The following is a 13,143-nucleotide window of genomic DNA, read 5'->3' on the forward strand; positions in this document are numbered from 1 at the left end:
TGGTACTTTTTCTGGTTGCCTTGGCTTTTGGCTTGCTTAGTTTGGCTTGCTAATCTGCCTTAAGGTGGATGAGGATGTAATTTTCTTCTAGAAAGAAACTTTGTTGTATTATTTTCATGTTATCGCTGTGAAGCTGCTTTGATACAATCTGTATTGTAAAAAGTGCTATATAAATAAAGGTGACTTGACTTGACTCTCACTACATGCAACTTTCCACTATCTGACTTTTCCCATCAAATACAGCACAAAGTCATGACACATTAATTATTCAGTGCAGTCAATGATTGACAGACAAATCATAAAATGTAACAATAGTGAATTTAATTATTGACAAATATATACAAAACAAATAGTACAACAGTATTGGTCATCAGGCGAATTTGCTGGCCGGCTCCCAGGTGTCCTCCCAGACTCTGCCACTGTAAATAGTCCACAAGTCATCTTACACGTACAGCCTACAGCTCACAACTAGTCTTCTGGCTCAATTTGGAAGATATGTCATCTGAAGCTGAAAAATAAGGGTTTACCCCCTTTTTCTGTTGGATCATTTATTTTGGTTTATTTTATATGGCGTTTGTCAAACAGCAGTCATTTTGTTCCAAGTGAAAACTACTGGACTCAGTCACTTGGACACTGAGACACCTTCGTCATCCCTACAGTCAACTGAGAAGTTCTGCATCAGGTTAACCGTGTCGCTATGCAAATACTCACCACAACGGGATGAGCACAGAAATGATGTGGTTAAAGGCCTCTATGTCGGGCGCAGAGGGGGTCAGCAAAGACGCAATGGCACCACAAAGGCATCTGCGTCGCATCTGCATGTAACTGTGAATTGGGCTTAAGACCCCATCAGAGCTGAAGTGGACTAGAAAGTGATCTTCATCTTTAAGTGAACTCATAATGTGAACACAGAGACAAGAGTTGTTTTTGGTTCAGTCCACCTCACAGGCCATTTTAATTGGACTACATTTGGTTCATAATGGGAGGTTTCACTTTGTAAAAATAACTGCTGTTTGGCAAACACCATATACAATTACCCAAATAAACAAAATAGAATTAACAAATGTATAGGGCAAACAGGTTAGAATGTATTTTCTTCAGATGTCATATGACCAAACTTGAGCCAGATGACTACTTTAAGGCTAGTGTGCACATGTTCTCATGTGGTCTCAGTTCAGTTCACTTTAAAAGGGATCCGAGTATGCTTAGATAGTTCCTTGTGCCCAAAACAATTATCAGTCCCACTTCAAAGTTCACTTTGAAGGCTGAAAGGGACCAGGTTTTAAAACACTAAGACTGTGTGTAAGTATGGATTAAATTACATCAGCCATCACTTACCACGAAGAGCAAGGTAGCCAGCGCACTTTGACCTCTGCTGCCTTCCCCTGCAGAAACACGCACACACACACATACAGAGACATACAGAGACACACAGACACACACACACTTAATCAGTTTAGTGAAGTTACTGTAATGATTTTAACATTCAAATAATGATGTTTTTACTTAGCTCTCTATACTGGCGTTCTTACTTGGAAAATCATTTAGTTAACAAGAGTACTTACGGTGTGTATTTTTTGTAAGCTCAATAAAAAAATGAGAATCTGTTGTCGTATTCCATTGGCATTGTTGTTTTTGTTTAGGATTTACAGTATGTCCCTTACGAAAAATAAGTTTATTAAAGTGTTCTATTAGTAAACTTATTTTAAACAAACAATAAGAAAGTATACTTTTAGTCTAAATTTTATATAATTCTCAAAAATATACTTTATGTACTTCATAGAAATACAATTAATTACACTTAGGTGTACTTGACTTATACTGAGAGAAAAGTACAATTATATTCGGCCTGTACTTGTACTCTATCTTTTGATCGAGATATACTTAAAAGTATAATTAAGTATTCAAAGTATACTTGGCTTGTAGTTTTGTTAACTGTTTTGATTGAGTAGCCTATTAAATAAACTTTTTTTTTTTACATAGTTTTCTTATACAGTCTTATGAAACTTGTGAAATTATTGTTTAGAATATTGATATAAAACAGATATGTTTCTAATTCTGCATATCTGAAATTTTGTGTAGGCTAGTCCACTGGCATCGGTACATCGGAATTTACTTTAATTCTACTTTACTCTTTCCCCATCATTGACTGAATTTTCCAGCTATCCATGTTTTCACTGTTATATATGGTAGGGGACGTTATGACACATCTTCTAGTACAGATTCTCCGGATCAAAACACAGGAGAGGAAGAGGCTGAACCAAGTGATAGTAGATTACTCACGCAAATGTAAAATAACATGATCATCAAACATTAAACAGCTTGTAAATCAAAACTGCTTAATATTACCAAATGAACCAAATGAAGCGTCACACATGAAGAGAAAATGACGGTGAAGCTTTGGGGTTGTTGGGCTCGACCTACTCCATCTGTGTTTTGATCATCATTCTGAATCTGATAAAGGCGCAGTCTTTGACAAAAATGTGATTTTCTCAACTTCTTTGTTTAAAATGTTGCCTTTATGTAACTTACCGACATTCGTGTCGGTAAAAAAAGTGTTGATAAAAAAGAAAACATGAAGCTGATAAAATGTTTTAAAAATTAAAGTAGTTAAATGTATTTTAAGTATAAAAAATAATATCTACATTTGAACATAGTAGTATACTGCAAGTGCAAAATAATATATAAATAGTATAATGTTATGTTCACTTAAAGAAAACGTACAAGTATACTTGCAGTATAAACTTCTAAACTAGTAGTTTACTGAGAGTACACTTCAGTGTGTACTTTCATAAACTAAAAAATGTATTACTTGTTTTAAAATAGTAAACTACTAGTATACTTATAAGTTCACTTGTAGTAAAGATGCATTAAAAATGAGAAACCTAGTTGTGTACTTAAAGTTTACACTTGTAGTACACTTAAATGTATACTTTTATATACTAAAAGTGGGCCAATTTAGTCCCAAGCAGTATTGAAATAGTCTACTACAAGTACACATCAATTTTAGTATACTTACTACATTAAGTATACTTAAAAATATACTTGAACATTACTTAAGTATACTTCATAAAATGAACTTGAAGTATACTTCTTTTTCGTAAGGGGTAGCACTTGTGAGAGAGTTGATAATTGAAAAAGGTTGATAACTACTGCTCAGTGTTACTGTTTTGTCACATGTGGATTGAAAGATGAGACAGACATGAGTCAAGACAAGAGATAATCAGACAGCCTAATGAAAAATATGGTTCTACATCTTACCCCATTCATCCGTCTTTCCAATATTTGATCGTATTGAAAAACTGTCTGTCGACTGCATTTGCAACCTTAAATGACAAAGGCAAAAAAAAGTTTGGTTCACTTCAAATGGGTCTGAGTTTGCTTGAGGTGTTCATATATCACTATAGTCACTGTTCTTAATTCACTTTGAGGACTGAAAGAGACCAAGTGTGAATACACCCTGAGTTTGGTCCATTTACAGGGGGCTACATGCAAAAACACCTTTACACCCAACATATGGCTGCTGATATACACATGGGGTGCAAAGAATAGAAACAAATATACACATTGGGTGCAAAGAATGTCTACTTGCTTTTCATTTTCTTCTTTTTGGCCAGGGTAGAGGGTGGGGCTTGTGTGGCTCCTGTACCTGTGGCTTAGGGTGCAAGGGGAAAAGATTAAGAATTATATATTCAGTATCTTGGGGAAGTTGCTTAGTTAAAAAAGGGGGTGAAATTCACATTGGTTTACTTATTTTATATTAATACAATGATTACAAAACCATGGGACCAATTTACAGATGGGGTGCAAGGCAAGATTACTTACTTTGTCTTTCCTTTAGTTGAGGTTGGATGGATGGTGGGGCTCGTCTGCCTTGGCCTGGAGTGGATGGTGGGCCCGGGGTGGATTGTGGGGCTTAAGGTGCAAGGGAAAAAGGTTAAGAGTTGTATATTCAGTATCTTGGAGGAGTGGCTTAATTAATTAAAAGAGGTGAAATTCACCATGTGTAACTTGTTTTATATTGTGCACTGATTGCAAAAAAACATAGGACAAATTTACAGATGTGGTGCAATGCAAGATTACTTACTTTGTCTTTTCCTGGGTGGTAGAGGCTCCACATGCTGCTGAGCCTGAGAGTCGATTGTAAATAATTCAAGTGTTATAATTTGCTGAGGCTGGTCTAGGAGTAGGGGCTGCTCTAGGAGTAGGGGCTGGTCTTGCTGAGGCTGGTCTAGGAGTAGGGGCTGCTCTATGAGTAGGGGCTGCTCTAGGGGCTGGTCTAGCTGAGGCTGGTCTAGCTGAGGCTGCTCTAGGAGTAGGGGCTGGTCTTGCTGAGGCTGCTCTAGGAGTAGGGGCTGCTCTAGGGGCTGGTCTTGCTGAGGCTGGTCTAGGGGCTGGTCTTGCTGGGGCTGGGATACATCTGTTGTGAAGTTAGCAAAAATATAAATTCAGTACACATTGTCAAAGAAATCAATGACAAACACTAATGAACTATACATAAAACTTATCTTACCATCCAGTTTGATTAAGAAGTCATATGCCCTCTTCATGCTGGTTAAGAAACGCGTGTTGTTTTGCGTCGGTGGCAGATGCGTGACTACATCTGCCATTAACTTGCCTGTGCCCTTGTGCCTCTGGCTGATAAATAATATGGGCATATAGCCCAAGGCAGAAAGTTTTTGGACCTGAAATGAAACAAAGTAATTAACACATTTCCAATATATTATGTTGCTACATTACTACATATATGGCAGTCTATCTACTATTTAAAGACCTAATCTGGCAAAAAATATTTGTTAACGCTTTCAACAAGTGTTAAGTATGTGATGATTAAAGACATATTGTAAAATTAATACACAGAAATATTCATTCATGAGTATTTCTTAAATTGCCACTGTCAGTGCTCGATTTTGTTTGAAAATAATTAATCAGATGTTGTGAAAGTAATGAAGATGGCATCTACTCCATACTGACTTTGAATCAGAAACAGTTTCTGAATCAGAGGGCAGTTTACTTGGTGTATAAACTAGGTACTACTTGATTCATAATTCATCCCTATCCCTAGTCCCTGCCATCAGTTACACAAGTATTTAAATTAAGTGTATTCTAGAATATTGCCTACTTATGTACATACATCAATGCATTTTCAAAAAAAATATTCACAACAGAAGTACACCTGCATAAAATGAAAGTATCTTTACATATTGTGTATGGGGAGCTTTTTGGCACACTGTTTATCAGAGCAACTTGCATGTGATGTACATTTATCACTTGAGCGTCATGTGTGCTGCAAAAGCAATAGGGATGTATGGTGTGATTTTTAAAGCGATTGTCTGTCTAAAATTTCATACTGACAAGATGTGCCAACTTCCAACATGCAGGCACGCATGTGAAGCCTGGTACACAGCACACAGCATGGCTGCTATGTCTTCTGTCCCTCAACAAACATGGTACCAAATACTGTATGTACTTTGGGCTTAATATTGATAACCACTCAATTAATGAAGCATGAGCATTTTTACTTACAGCTATTTGTGCAGAGGCCACCACCCGAGATGCATTTTTGTTTTTGATGATCCTCTGGCCCCAGTCATCATTAATTTTTTCAGTTTTTAATAACCGCTTGCTTGGCAGTGAGACAAAACAAGCACTGCAGGTTTTGCGGTTGGCCTGCTGACGGACCTGGCAGCTTGGGCAAGGCCTGAATTTTGGCTTTGTCATTCTGAAATGTACACACAAAAAATGTAAATATTAAATATCATACAGGGATCCGAACACACATAAGTACAAGAAAGACAGAGCTAGTCAATCTATTAGCATATGTCATACAGCAGTAGGCTTTGCTTAACGTATCACTTTTCTAACATTATTAAAGGTAATACTAGATCTGGATGTTTGCAAGCTGGCAAATTATTTAAGTGCAGAAAAAGTGTAAAACATAAAGTCGCCAAGCGAGCTGTTTGCTTTCCTGTAGTCATAAACCATCTTTGAACACTGGCATTCCTCACAAAACTTAAGTTTGATTTACTTAGACTTCATGCCAACAGCAATCTTATATTTTAGGTTGGCCTATATTGTGCAGACTACTGCAAATTTCGGTAGCACTTCATTTTACAGTACATGTACTTACAGTGTACTTACCTAAGAAAGTACTGGCTAATATAAGGTAAGTACATGGGCTAAGGTTAGGTTTAGGGGTAGGTTCAAGGTTAGTACATAGTTATTACCCAGTCATTGTAATTACAATAATAAGTACATAATTTTACAGTCCTGTTCCCCATGTACATACTAAGTGCTACCCAAATTTAATTTGGTGCAATAACCAGGTATTATATGCCAGTCTCTATCCATTAAATTGGTATATTGTGCGCTTAAAACAACACCAACAAATTAATCTATATTCTCTGATCACGACCTTTACACTTTCAGTTGATTACAGTGAGTGGAGAAGAGGCAGCAACCCAGGTCCTCTGTCCCTGTTAAAAGCAACCACCACTCAGATGGTAGGGGAGAGAGAGAGAGAGAGAACAATAACAAGACAATAAACAATACAAATAAGACAATAAACAAGACAAATGTGGCTCTTAAAATTGCCTTTTTTTTAAGGAACCTGCAGAGAAAGAGAAGAACAAATCAAAAAAGAATAGATCACCAAACTACATATTACAATATGAATAACTACTAGGCTAAGAAGTTCAGTAAATGCTGCTCTTGTTCATTCATGCAATCACAATATCATTAAAAAAATAAATGACTTTAAAAATAAGTAATAGTGTGAGCAAGGGTTCTATCATGATATTTTGAACACATCCTTGTTCTGCCTTAATTCAAATGGATAAACAAACAGGAATAACATGATCAGGGTACTTGTATAAACTTTGCCTTGCCAGACTTAAGCTGTTTTATATTATATATATATATATATATATATATATATATATATATATATATCCCACTAACCATTCCCCCAGTAATCCCTCAATAAGTTTATTTAAAAAATATATAAAATAAAAAAAAACATGTTGTGTATAGCGTTATATATATATATATATATATATATATATATATATATATATATATATATATGCCTTCAACATGGTGTTTTTTATAAACTTGTAATTTTTTTTATTTTGGACGTGTAAATGCTTATTCATTTATTGCTTTTTAGACTGTTGTAAGCGACTTACCGTGGTGGAATCCATAGGTGGAATCGCGCTGGGCAATGGTTTCTGCGATGGTCGCACACAGTGACGTGTGCACAAAATTGCGCCAAAATATCAATCATAATGAAAAAGTAGTCTTAATATTTTATATCCTTGCTCAATTTTAAAGGGGTCAGCATAAATGCCTAAGTGAAAGAAACACGGGTGTATGTAGCCATTACATTTAAACATCACTTCCCAGAATGCATCCATCTCTTTGCCAAAGGATATGTCCATATTAAGCAATATAAACATTTCTGCAATAGACTATCACAACCTCATAATCAGTATTGAGATGAAAGTTCTATAAAAGTAGGCTATTTTTTTTGTGCAAAAAAAGCAAAGTTGTAGGCCTACTGTTGTAGGCTCACTAAAGCCATTGCAAATTGAAATACCATCGACAATTATAAAATACCCCACCTAAATTAAGGCATGTTTTAAGCCTACAGCAAATAGGCCTATGCAGTCCTGCAATTATGTCGTTTTAATGTAGCCCAAAATTATATAAAAAGAGAAAAATGTTGTGATACCGATTTAATGGTTTCTGCCCCACGAAAATGTACCGCACCAATGAATGATTATAACAGTAGACCTATACGCTACTGCAAAATACACATTTGCAGCATAAAATTAATCGCCTGAAACCATCATTTCCAGCGCAGGCAAACCGCTGGATGGATAACCCCATTTCGTCAAAATTTAAAGATAAGGGATTTGCATTCAAATATCGGACGACCCCTCTACGTTATCAAGCGACGAATAGGGAGTACCCTCAACGTCGGCTTATGGACGTGAGGGGGAAATGACCAAACAGCAGTAGGCTATGTGATCTAAAATTATAAAATATCCCACCGAAATTAAGGCATGTTTTAAGCATACATCAAATATACAGTCCTGTAAATATGTCATTTTAATGTAGCCCAAAATATATTAAAAAAAGAGAGAAAAATGTCGGGATACCGATTTAGACAATGGTTTCTGCCCCACGAAAATGTATGGTCACCGCACCAATGAATGATTATAACAGTAGGCCTATATGCTAACTGTTACTGCAAAATACACATTTGCAGCATAAAATTAATCGCCTGAAACCATAATTTCCAGCGCAGGCAAACCGCTGGATGGATAACCCCATTTCGTCAAAACCAAAGTTGAGGGATTTGCACTCAAATCTATCGGACGACCCCTCTACGTTATCAAGCGAGAAATAGAGGGTACCCTCAACGTCGGCTTATGGACGTGAGGGAGAAATGATCAAACGGCGGCAGTATGTTATCGAAAATTATTAAATATCCCACCTAAATTAAGGCATGTTTTAAGCATACAGCAAATATACAGTCCTGTAATTATGCCATTTTAATGTAGGCCAAAATTATATAAAAAAGTCGTGATACAGATTTAGACAAGGGTTTCTGCCCCACGAAAATGGTCACCGCACCAATGATTGTAACAGTAGCCTATATGCGCCGCACGCTACTGCAAAATACACATTTGCAGCATAAAATTAATCGCCTAAAACCATCCTTTCCAGCGCAGGCAAACCGCTGGACGGATATAACCCATTTCGTCAAAATTCAAAGATGAGGGATTTGCACTCAAATCTATCGAACAACCCTCTACGTTATCAAGCGACGAATAGGGGGTACCCTCAACGTCGGTATATGGACGTGAGGGGGAAATGACCAAACGGCAGTATGTGACGAATAGGGGTGAGACAGTGTTGTTGAAAACATGAAAGGTTTGAAAAAGTGCATTTTTTATGATCTGTTGTGATATTAGCTCTAAGACTTTTTTTCTAAAATTTCTTTTTAGGTAAAATGGGCCAGCTGGTCTGGTAATGTGAGCCATCCCTGATTTATCAAAAATGATTTGTTAACACACATTAATCAAACAAACATTCAATATTTTTAAGAAACCCAAAAGCATGTGGCCTAGACTATGATGAATAAAATTCATGCGATCACTCAATGCATGTGTACAATTCAAAACAACTGATAGAACATGTTATGTTGACATTAAATTTAATGAAATCCGGATATCAGAATATTCAGAAATCTGGATGAAAATTAACTATACAACATTAGAAAAAAAATATGGGACTACAGTAAGTGCAACATCTTCAATAGAAGGAACATTTAAAATGGTAACATTGTAAAACTTCTCTCTGTCGGTTTTCTCTAAACAATTTGAACTCAAATTGTCTCCACATTTTAAAGAGTTATTTTGCATCTACATTTTGCTCCTGTCCTCCTTTCTTCACTCCACAGATTGAACTTAATTCCTAGTCTTAATTTCTGCTTTTTCCTTTCTTCCATCTGACTTGAATTTCCTAACGGCACAATCATTTCTGTTCTCTTAAAAGTAGATTATACTATAAAATAACCAGTGAATGTCAATTTAGAGTATAATTGCTGAAGGTTTAAAGGACACCTATTATGCAAAATTCACTTTTATATGCTGTTTGAACATAAATGTGTGTTGGCAGTGTGTGAGCAAAACCACCCTAGAATGATAAAAATGCACCCAGTGTTTTTTTTACAATCTCAATAATTCATATGCACTCTCTCAGAATGAGCTGTTCTAAGATTCAGCTTTTTGTGACGTAGAACATGGGAAAGGGGTTTGATTGACAGTGTGGTTGGTGGTTGGTACCTCCCTCGGTGATCTGATCCTCCATTGTTGTTTCAACGACAGCCGGACCGCTGTTCTGAAGATTTGCGCTGCCTTCTAGAAAATGCCTCCTAAGAAAAATAAGTGTTTTGTTGTGGGCTGTAATACTTCGCATAGTTGTTTGCACTTGCTTCCGACATCAGAGCCACTGAAAACGCAGTGGGTGGATTTTATTTATGAAGGAAATGCGCCTCTTACACTCCCGAAGTACGTTTATGTTTGCTCAAATCATTTTGAGAGTGACTGTTTTTTGAACGGCGGTCAATTCAAAGCAGGTCTTGCTACAAAATTAATCCTCAAGGGTGGATTGTTGCCTAGTGTTCGCGATCCAACGACAAAGTAAGTGTATTTTATGATTTCTGAGGTAACGTTAACAGTCATCGACAACAAATGTTGTTGTCGTCGTATGATTTATGTAATTTAAACCTTTTAAATAACCACACGTTTTCATATGTTTTTTAAGATATTGTTATTATCGGTATTTGTGTTTGTGTTTTCAAACATTTGCGTCAACGTTATCACAGTTTGTGTGTGTCTGTGTTGCACAGCGATGACAACGCAATGAGTTCATAAATGTATCCAAATAACCATTCTCGATCGTGTTTCTTCAGCCGGAATCTCTTCGTCATCTGGGTCGGACTCTGGTTCAAACATACGGCCGAATGCCATACACAATTGCGGGTGTATCACTCTCGGCCATTATGGTTCTACCGACTGTTAATTGCCATAGTTATGCAAGTTACGCCCACATCCAGCGGCAGGGTGGGGATTAGCAGCTCATTTGCATTTAAGGTCGTCTGCCTCAAAACAGCTTGTTTCAAAACAGGCCCCAAAAATGACACATTCAAATGGTTATAATAAATTAACTGGGGGGTATTTTGTGCTGAAACTTCACAAATACATTCTGGGGACACCCAAGACCAATATTACATCTTGTAAAAAGGGCCATAATAGGTGCCCTTTAAGGTCACCCACTTTACCCAAAACTTTGGGTTCACTTTATCTAACACATTCAGCCAAAGTGGGTCAGCAATATTTAAGCAACAAGCCAGGAACAATCCCACTTTGGTTTACATTTAGTAAGAAACCTTATAATTTAGAAAATAAAATCGTGTCAGAGGGTTTTCTACCTTTAACCATTAGAGTTGCCCACCAGTGTCATATTGCATCAACCAAAGCCATTTTATCATTTAGAGAAATCGTGTCGATGTAAAGACCATTGTCATGCTCTAAAAGTGAAAACCCATTGAGCACAGTACTAAACTGCCCACTTTACCAGATAGTCCACTTTACCTGCATTCACCCTACATATATTTTTAAGAGTGGAGCTACTTACTACTGGAAGCTATGGCCAAAAAGTCTCTGAAAAGACCAAAACAAAAACATGAATTGTTGAATGCCAGGACCTTTTAAAAGCATTGAACGCGTTTGGTATGGCAATAACTCTAGGGATATACTTTCAGGGTATTAAATATCACTTTAATGTAGGACACAGACAAAGATTACACAAGGAAAATCATGATTATCCTATTTGAATCTGCTTTTCGACCATATCCAACTCAGTGTCGTCCTCCACAGCTTTTCTTGGGGGGCAGTTCAGTCTTCTGCCACAGACTTGGACTAGTAATACCAATCACGCCTAGGGCAATTATCTGTCCAGAATTCCCATTCAGTTCACTCTGCTCATCTGACCCCATTCCCAGATCATCCTCCTTCTCATGAACCACCACCGAACGTCCCAGAATGGAATGAGCCCCGAAGAGCTTGGCCTCTGGGAGATTCAGGAACTGCCTTATAACTCCTTGCTCAGAAGCAAAGTTGCCCAGGTCTCCAGGATGATGAGGGTGGTCAACACCATTGGGATTGTAATGAGGACCAACAGTGATGCTGCCTTGACTGAGGTCTCCATACCGATGGATGTCAATGGCACGCTTTTGATGATCGATGGCAGGCAAACCACGGAGGTTGATTTTCACTTCTAAAACTCCATTGGGGAAGAGCTGCTTGAAGAGGATTTGCCCATAGATTTTTGGCTGGTAAGGTGGTAAATTGGGGCTGGGAGTTATTTCACAAGTGGCATAAATTGTGTTGTCGAACTCCACGACTTCCGGCTGTGGAGCAACGGCAATCGAACAAACTGGATTTTTAGAGAACTCTCCTCCTTGTATATGCAGCACCAGCAATATTAGTGGGATTTGTAGAATGATTTTCTCCATGTTGATCTTTAAAGCCTACAATGAAGACTGGATTCAGTGAAATCACGCCGTTTAAGAACTTAGTTTTTTTGATAGAATAAAGTTTAAAGCTTTGTTCCAGGGAGTTTTGAGAGCTGAAGTTGCATTAAGTAAAATAGCACAACCAGATTAGTTTGCAAGGGAAAATCATATAAAAGCAATTGTATATTTTTGAATTGTCATGTACCCTTGTGAAAAACTGTGCTCATTTGTATTGAACATGTACTTGCACTTAAAATCTTGAAAGTATATTAAAACTGTAGGTCTACTTGCAGATAATTTAACACTGATGAATTTATAACAAACCACTTAAGTGTACAAACCATACCTTACATTAGTGCATATGATGGCCACCAGGGGGCTTATACATTAACAAGCCAATGACACACAGGTGGATGTAATCACACTATAATGAATCCAGGCAAAGGTATATGGAAATGGAAAAGGACTAGAGCCCTCTGGTGGCTTTCGTAGCTCTCTGGCTGGCAAGCATGACTGCTTTTAAAAAGGGAACTTTAAAGTAAAACTTTTAGCTTGACATTATTGCAAAGTACATTATTTTAATAATCTTTTTGTTGTGCTTTAAAGTAGACTCATTTTGATGTGTTGACTAACATAATATATAATATCATTATAATTTGAGCTGCCATATGTTATTCAATATTAAATATAAAGTTACACAGAAATTGTATTAAAGTATATTTTAGTTGACCATAAATTCCCAGTAAATTCAGTAACCATATTTCAAAGACATAACAAGTAATTACATATAAAGATGTGCTTGGGCCAAACAAATGACTTTTTCAGCTAACTGCATTTAAACTATAATCCATTTTCAAAATATTCATTCTTTTGATTAAACTAACTTTTTTTTAGTGGTACTAAATTAAGTCAATATTTGCAAGAACGGAGAGAGAGAAAAAACGCACACCAAAAACAGCAAAGGTACCGTATAGCTGAAAAGTTGTCCTTAATCCGTGAGCAGACTGAATATTGCAGCCACAAAAATACTCCAACACTTAATCTTTATGCAATCT

The 13,143-nt window shown here is 36.9% G+C and overlaps 1 protein-coding gene and 2 long non-coding RNA genes across 3 annotated transcripts; all 3 read right to left on the reverse strand.

Moving 5' to 3' along the window:
• Positions 1 to 301: 301 nt before the first annotated feature.
• LOC143751457 (uncharacterized) lies at positions 302 to 3,350 on the reverse strand. The gene is made up of 3 exons (XR_013207228.1): positions 3,262 to 3,350; positions 1,339 to 1,385; positions 302 to 419 (listed from the first exon to the last, which is right to left on the reverse strand). It is a non-coding gene; the product is annotated as an uncharacterized LOC143751457 (long non-coding RNA).
• A 1,040-nt stretch (positions 3,351 to 4,390) lies between these two features.
• LOC143751645 (uncharacterized) lies at positions 4,391 to 6,517 on the reverse strand. The gene is made up of 4 exons (XR_013207282.1): positions 6,416 to 6,517; positions 5,527 to 5,722; positions 4,514 to 4,685; positions 4,391 to 4,420 (listed from the first exon to the last, which is right to left on the reverse strand). It is a non-coding gene; the product is annotated as an uncharacterized LOC143751645 (long non-coding RNA).
• A 4,812-nt stretch (positions 6,518 to 11,329) lies between these two features.
• LOC143751646 (extracellular superoxide dismutase [Cu-Zn]-like) lies at positions 11,330 to 12,103 on the reverse strand. The gene has a single exon (XM_077244265.1). It carries the CDS (start codon positions 12,086 to 12,088, stop codon positions 11,432 to 11,434), a length of 657 nt encoding a protein of 218 aa, XP_077100380.1. The 5' UTR covers positions 12,089 to 12,103; the 3' UTR covers positions 11,330 to 11,431.
• Between the last annotated feature and the right edge of the window lie 1,040 nt (positions 12,104 to 13,143).

This window comes from Siphateles boraxobius, unplaced genomic scaffold (assembly GCF_051911475.1).
Source record: "Siphateles boraxobius isolate OS27281-9 unplaced genomic scaffold, OSU_SipBor_1 26, whole genome shotgun sequence".
NCBI lineage: Eukaryota > Metazoa > Chordata > Actinopteri > Cypriniformes > Leuciscidae > Siphateles > Siphateles boraxobius.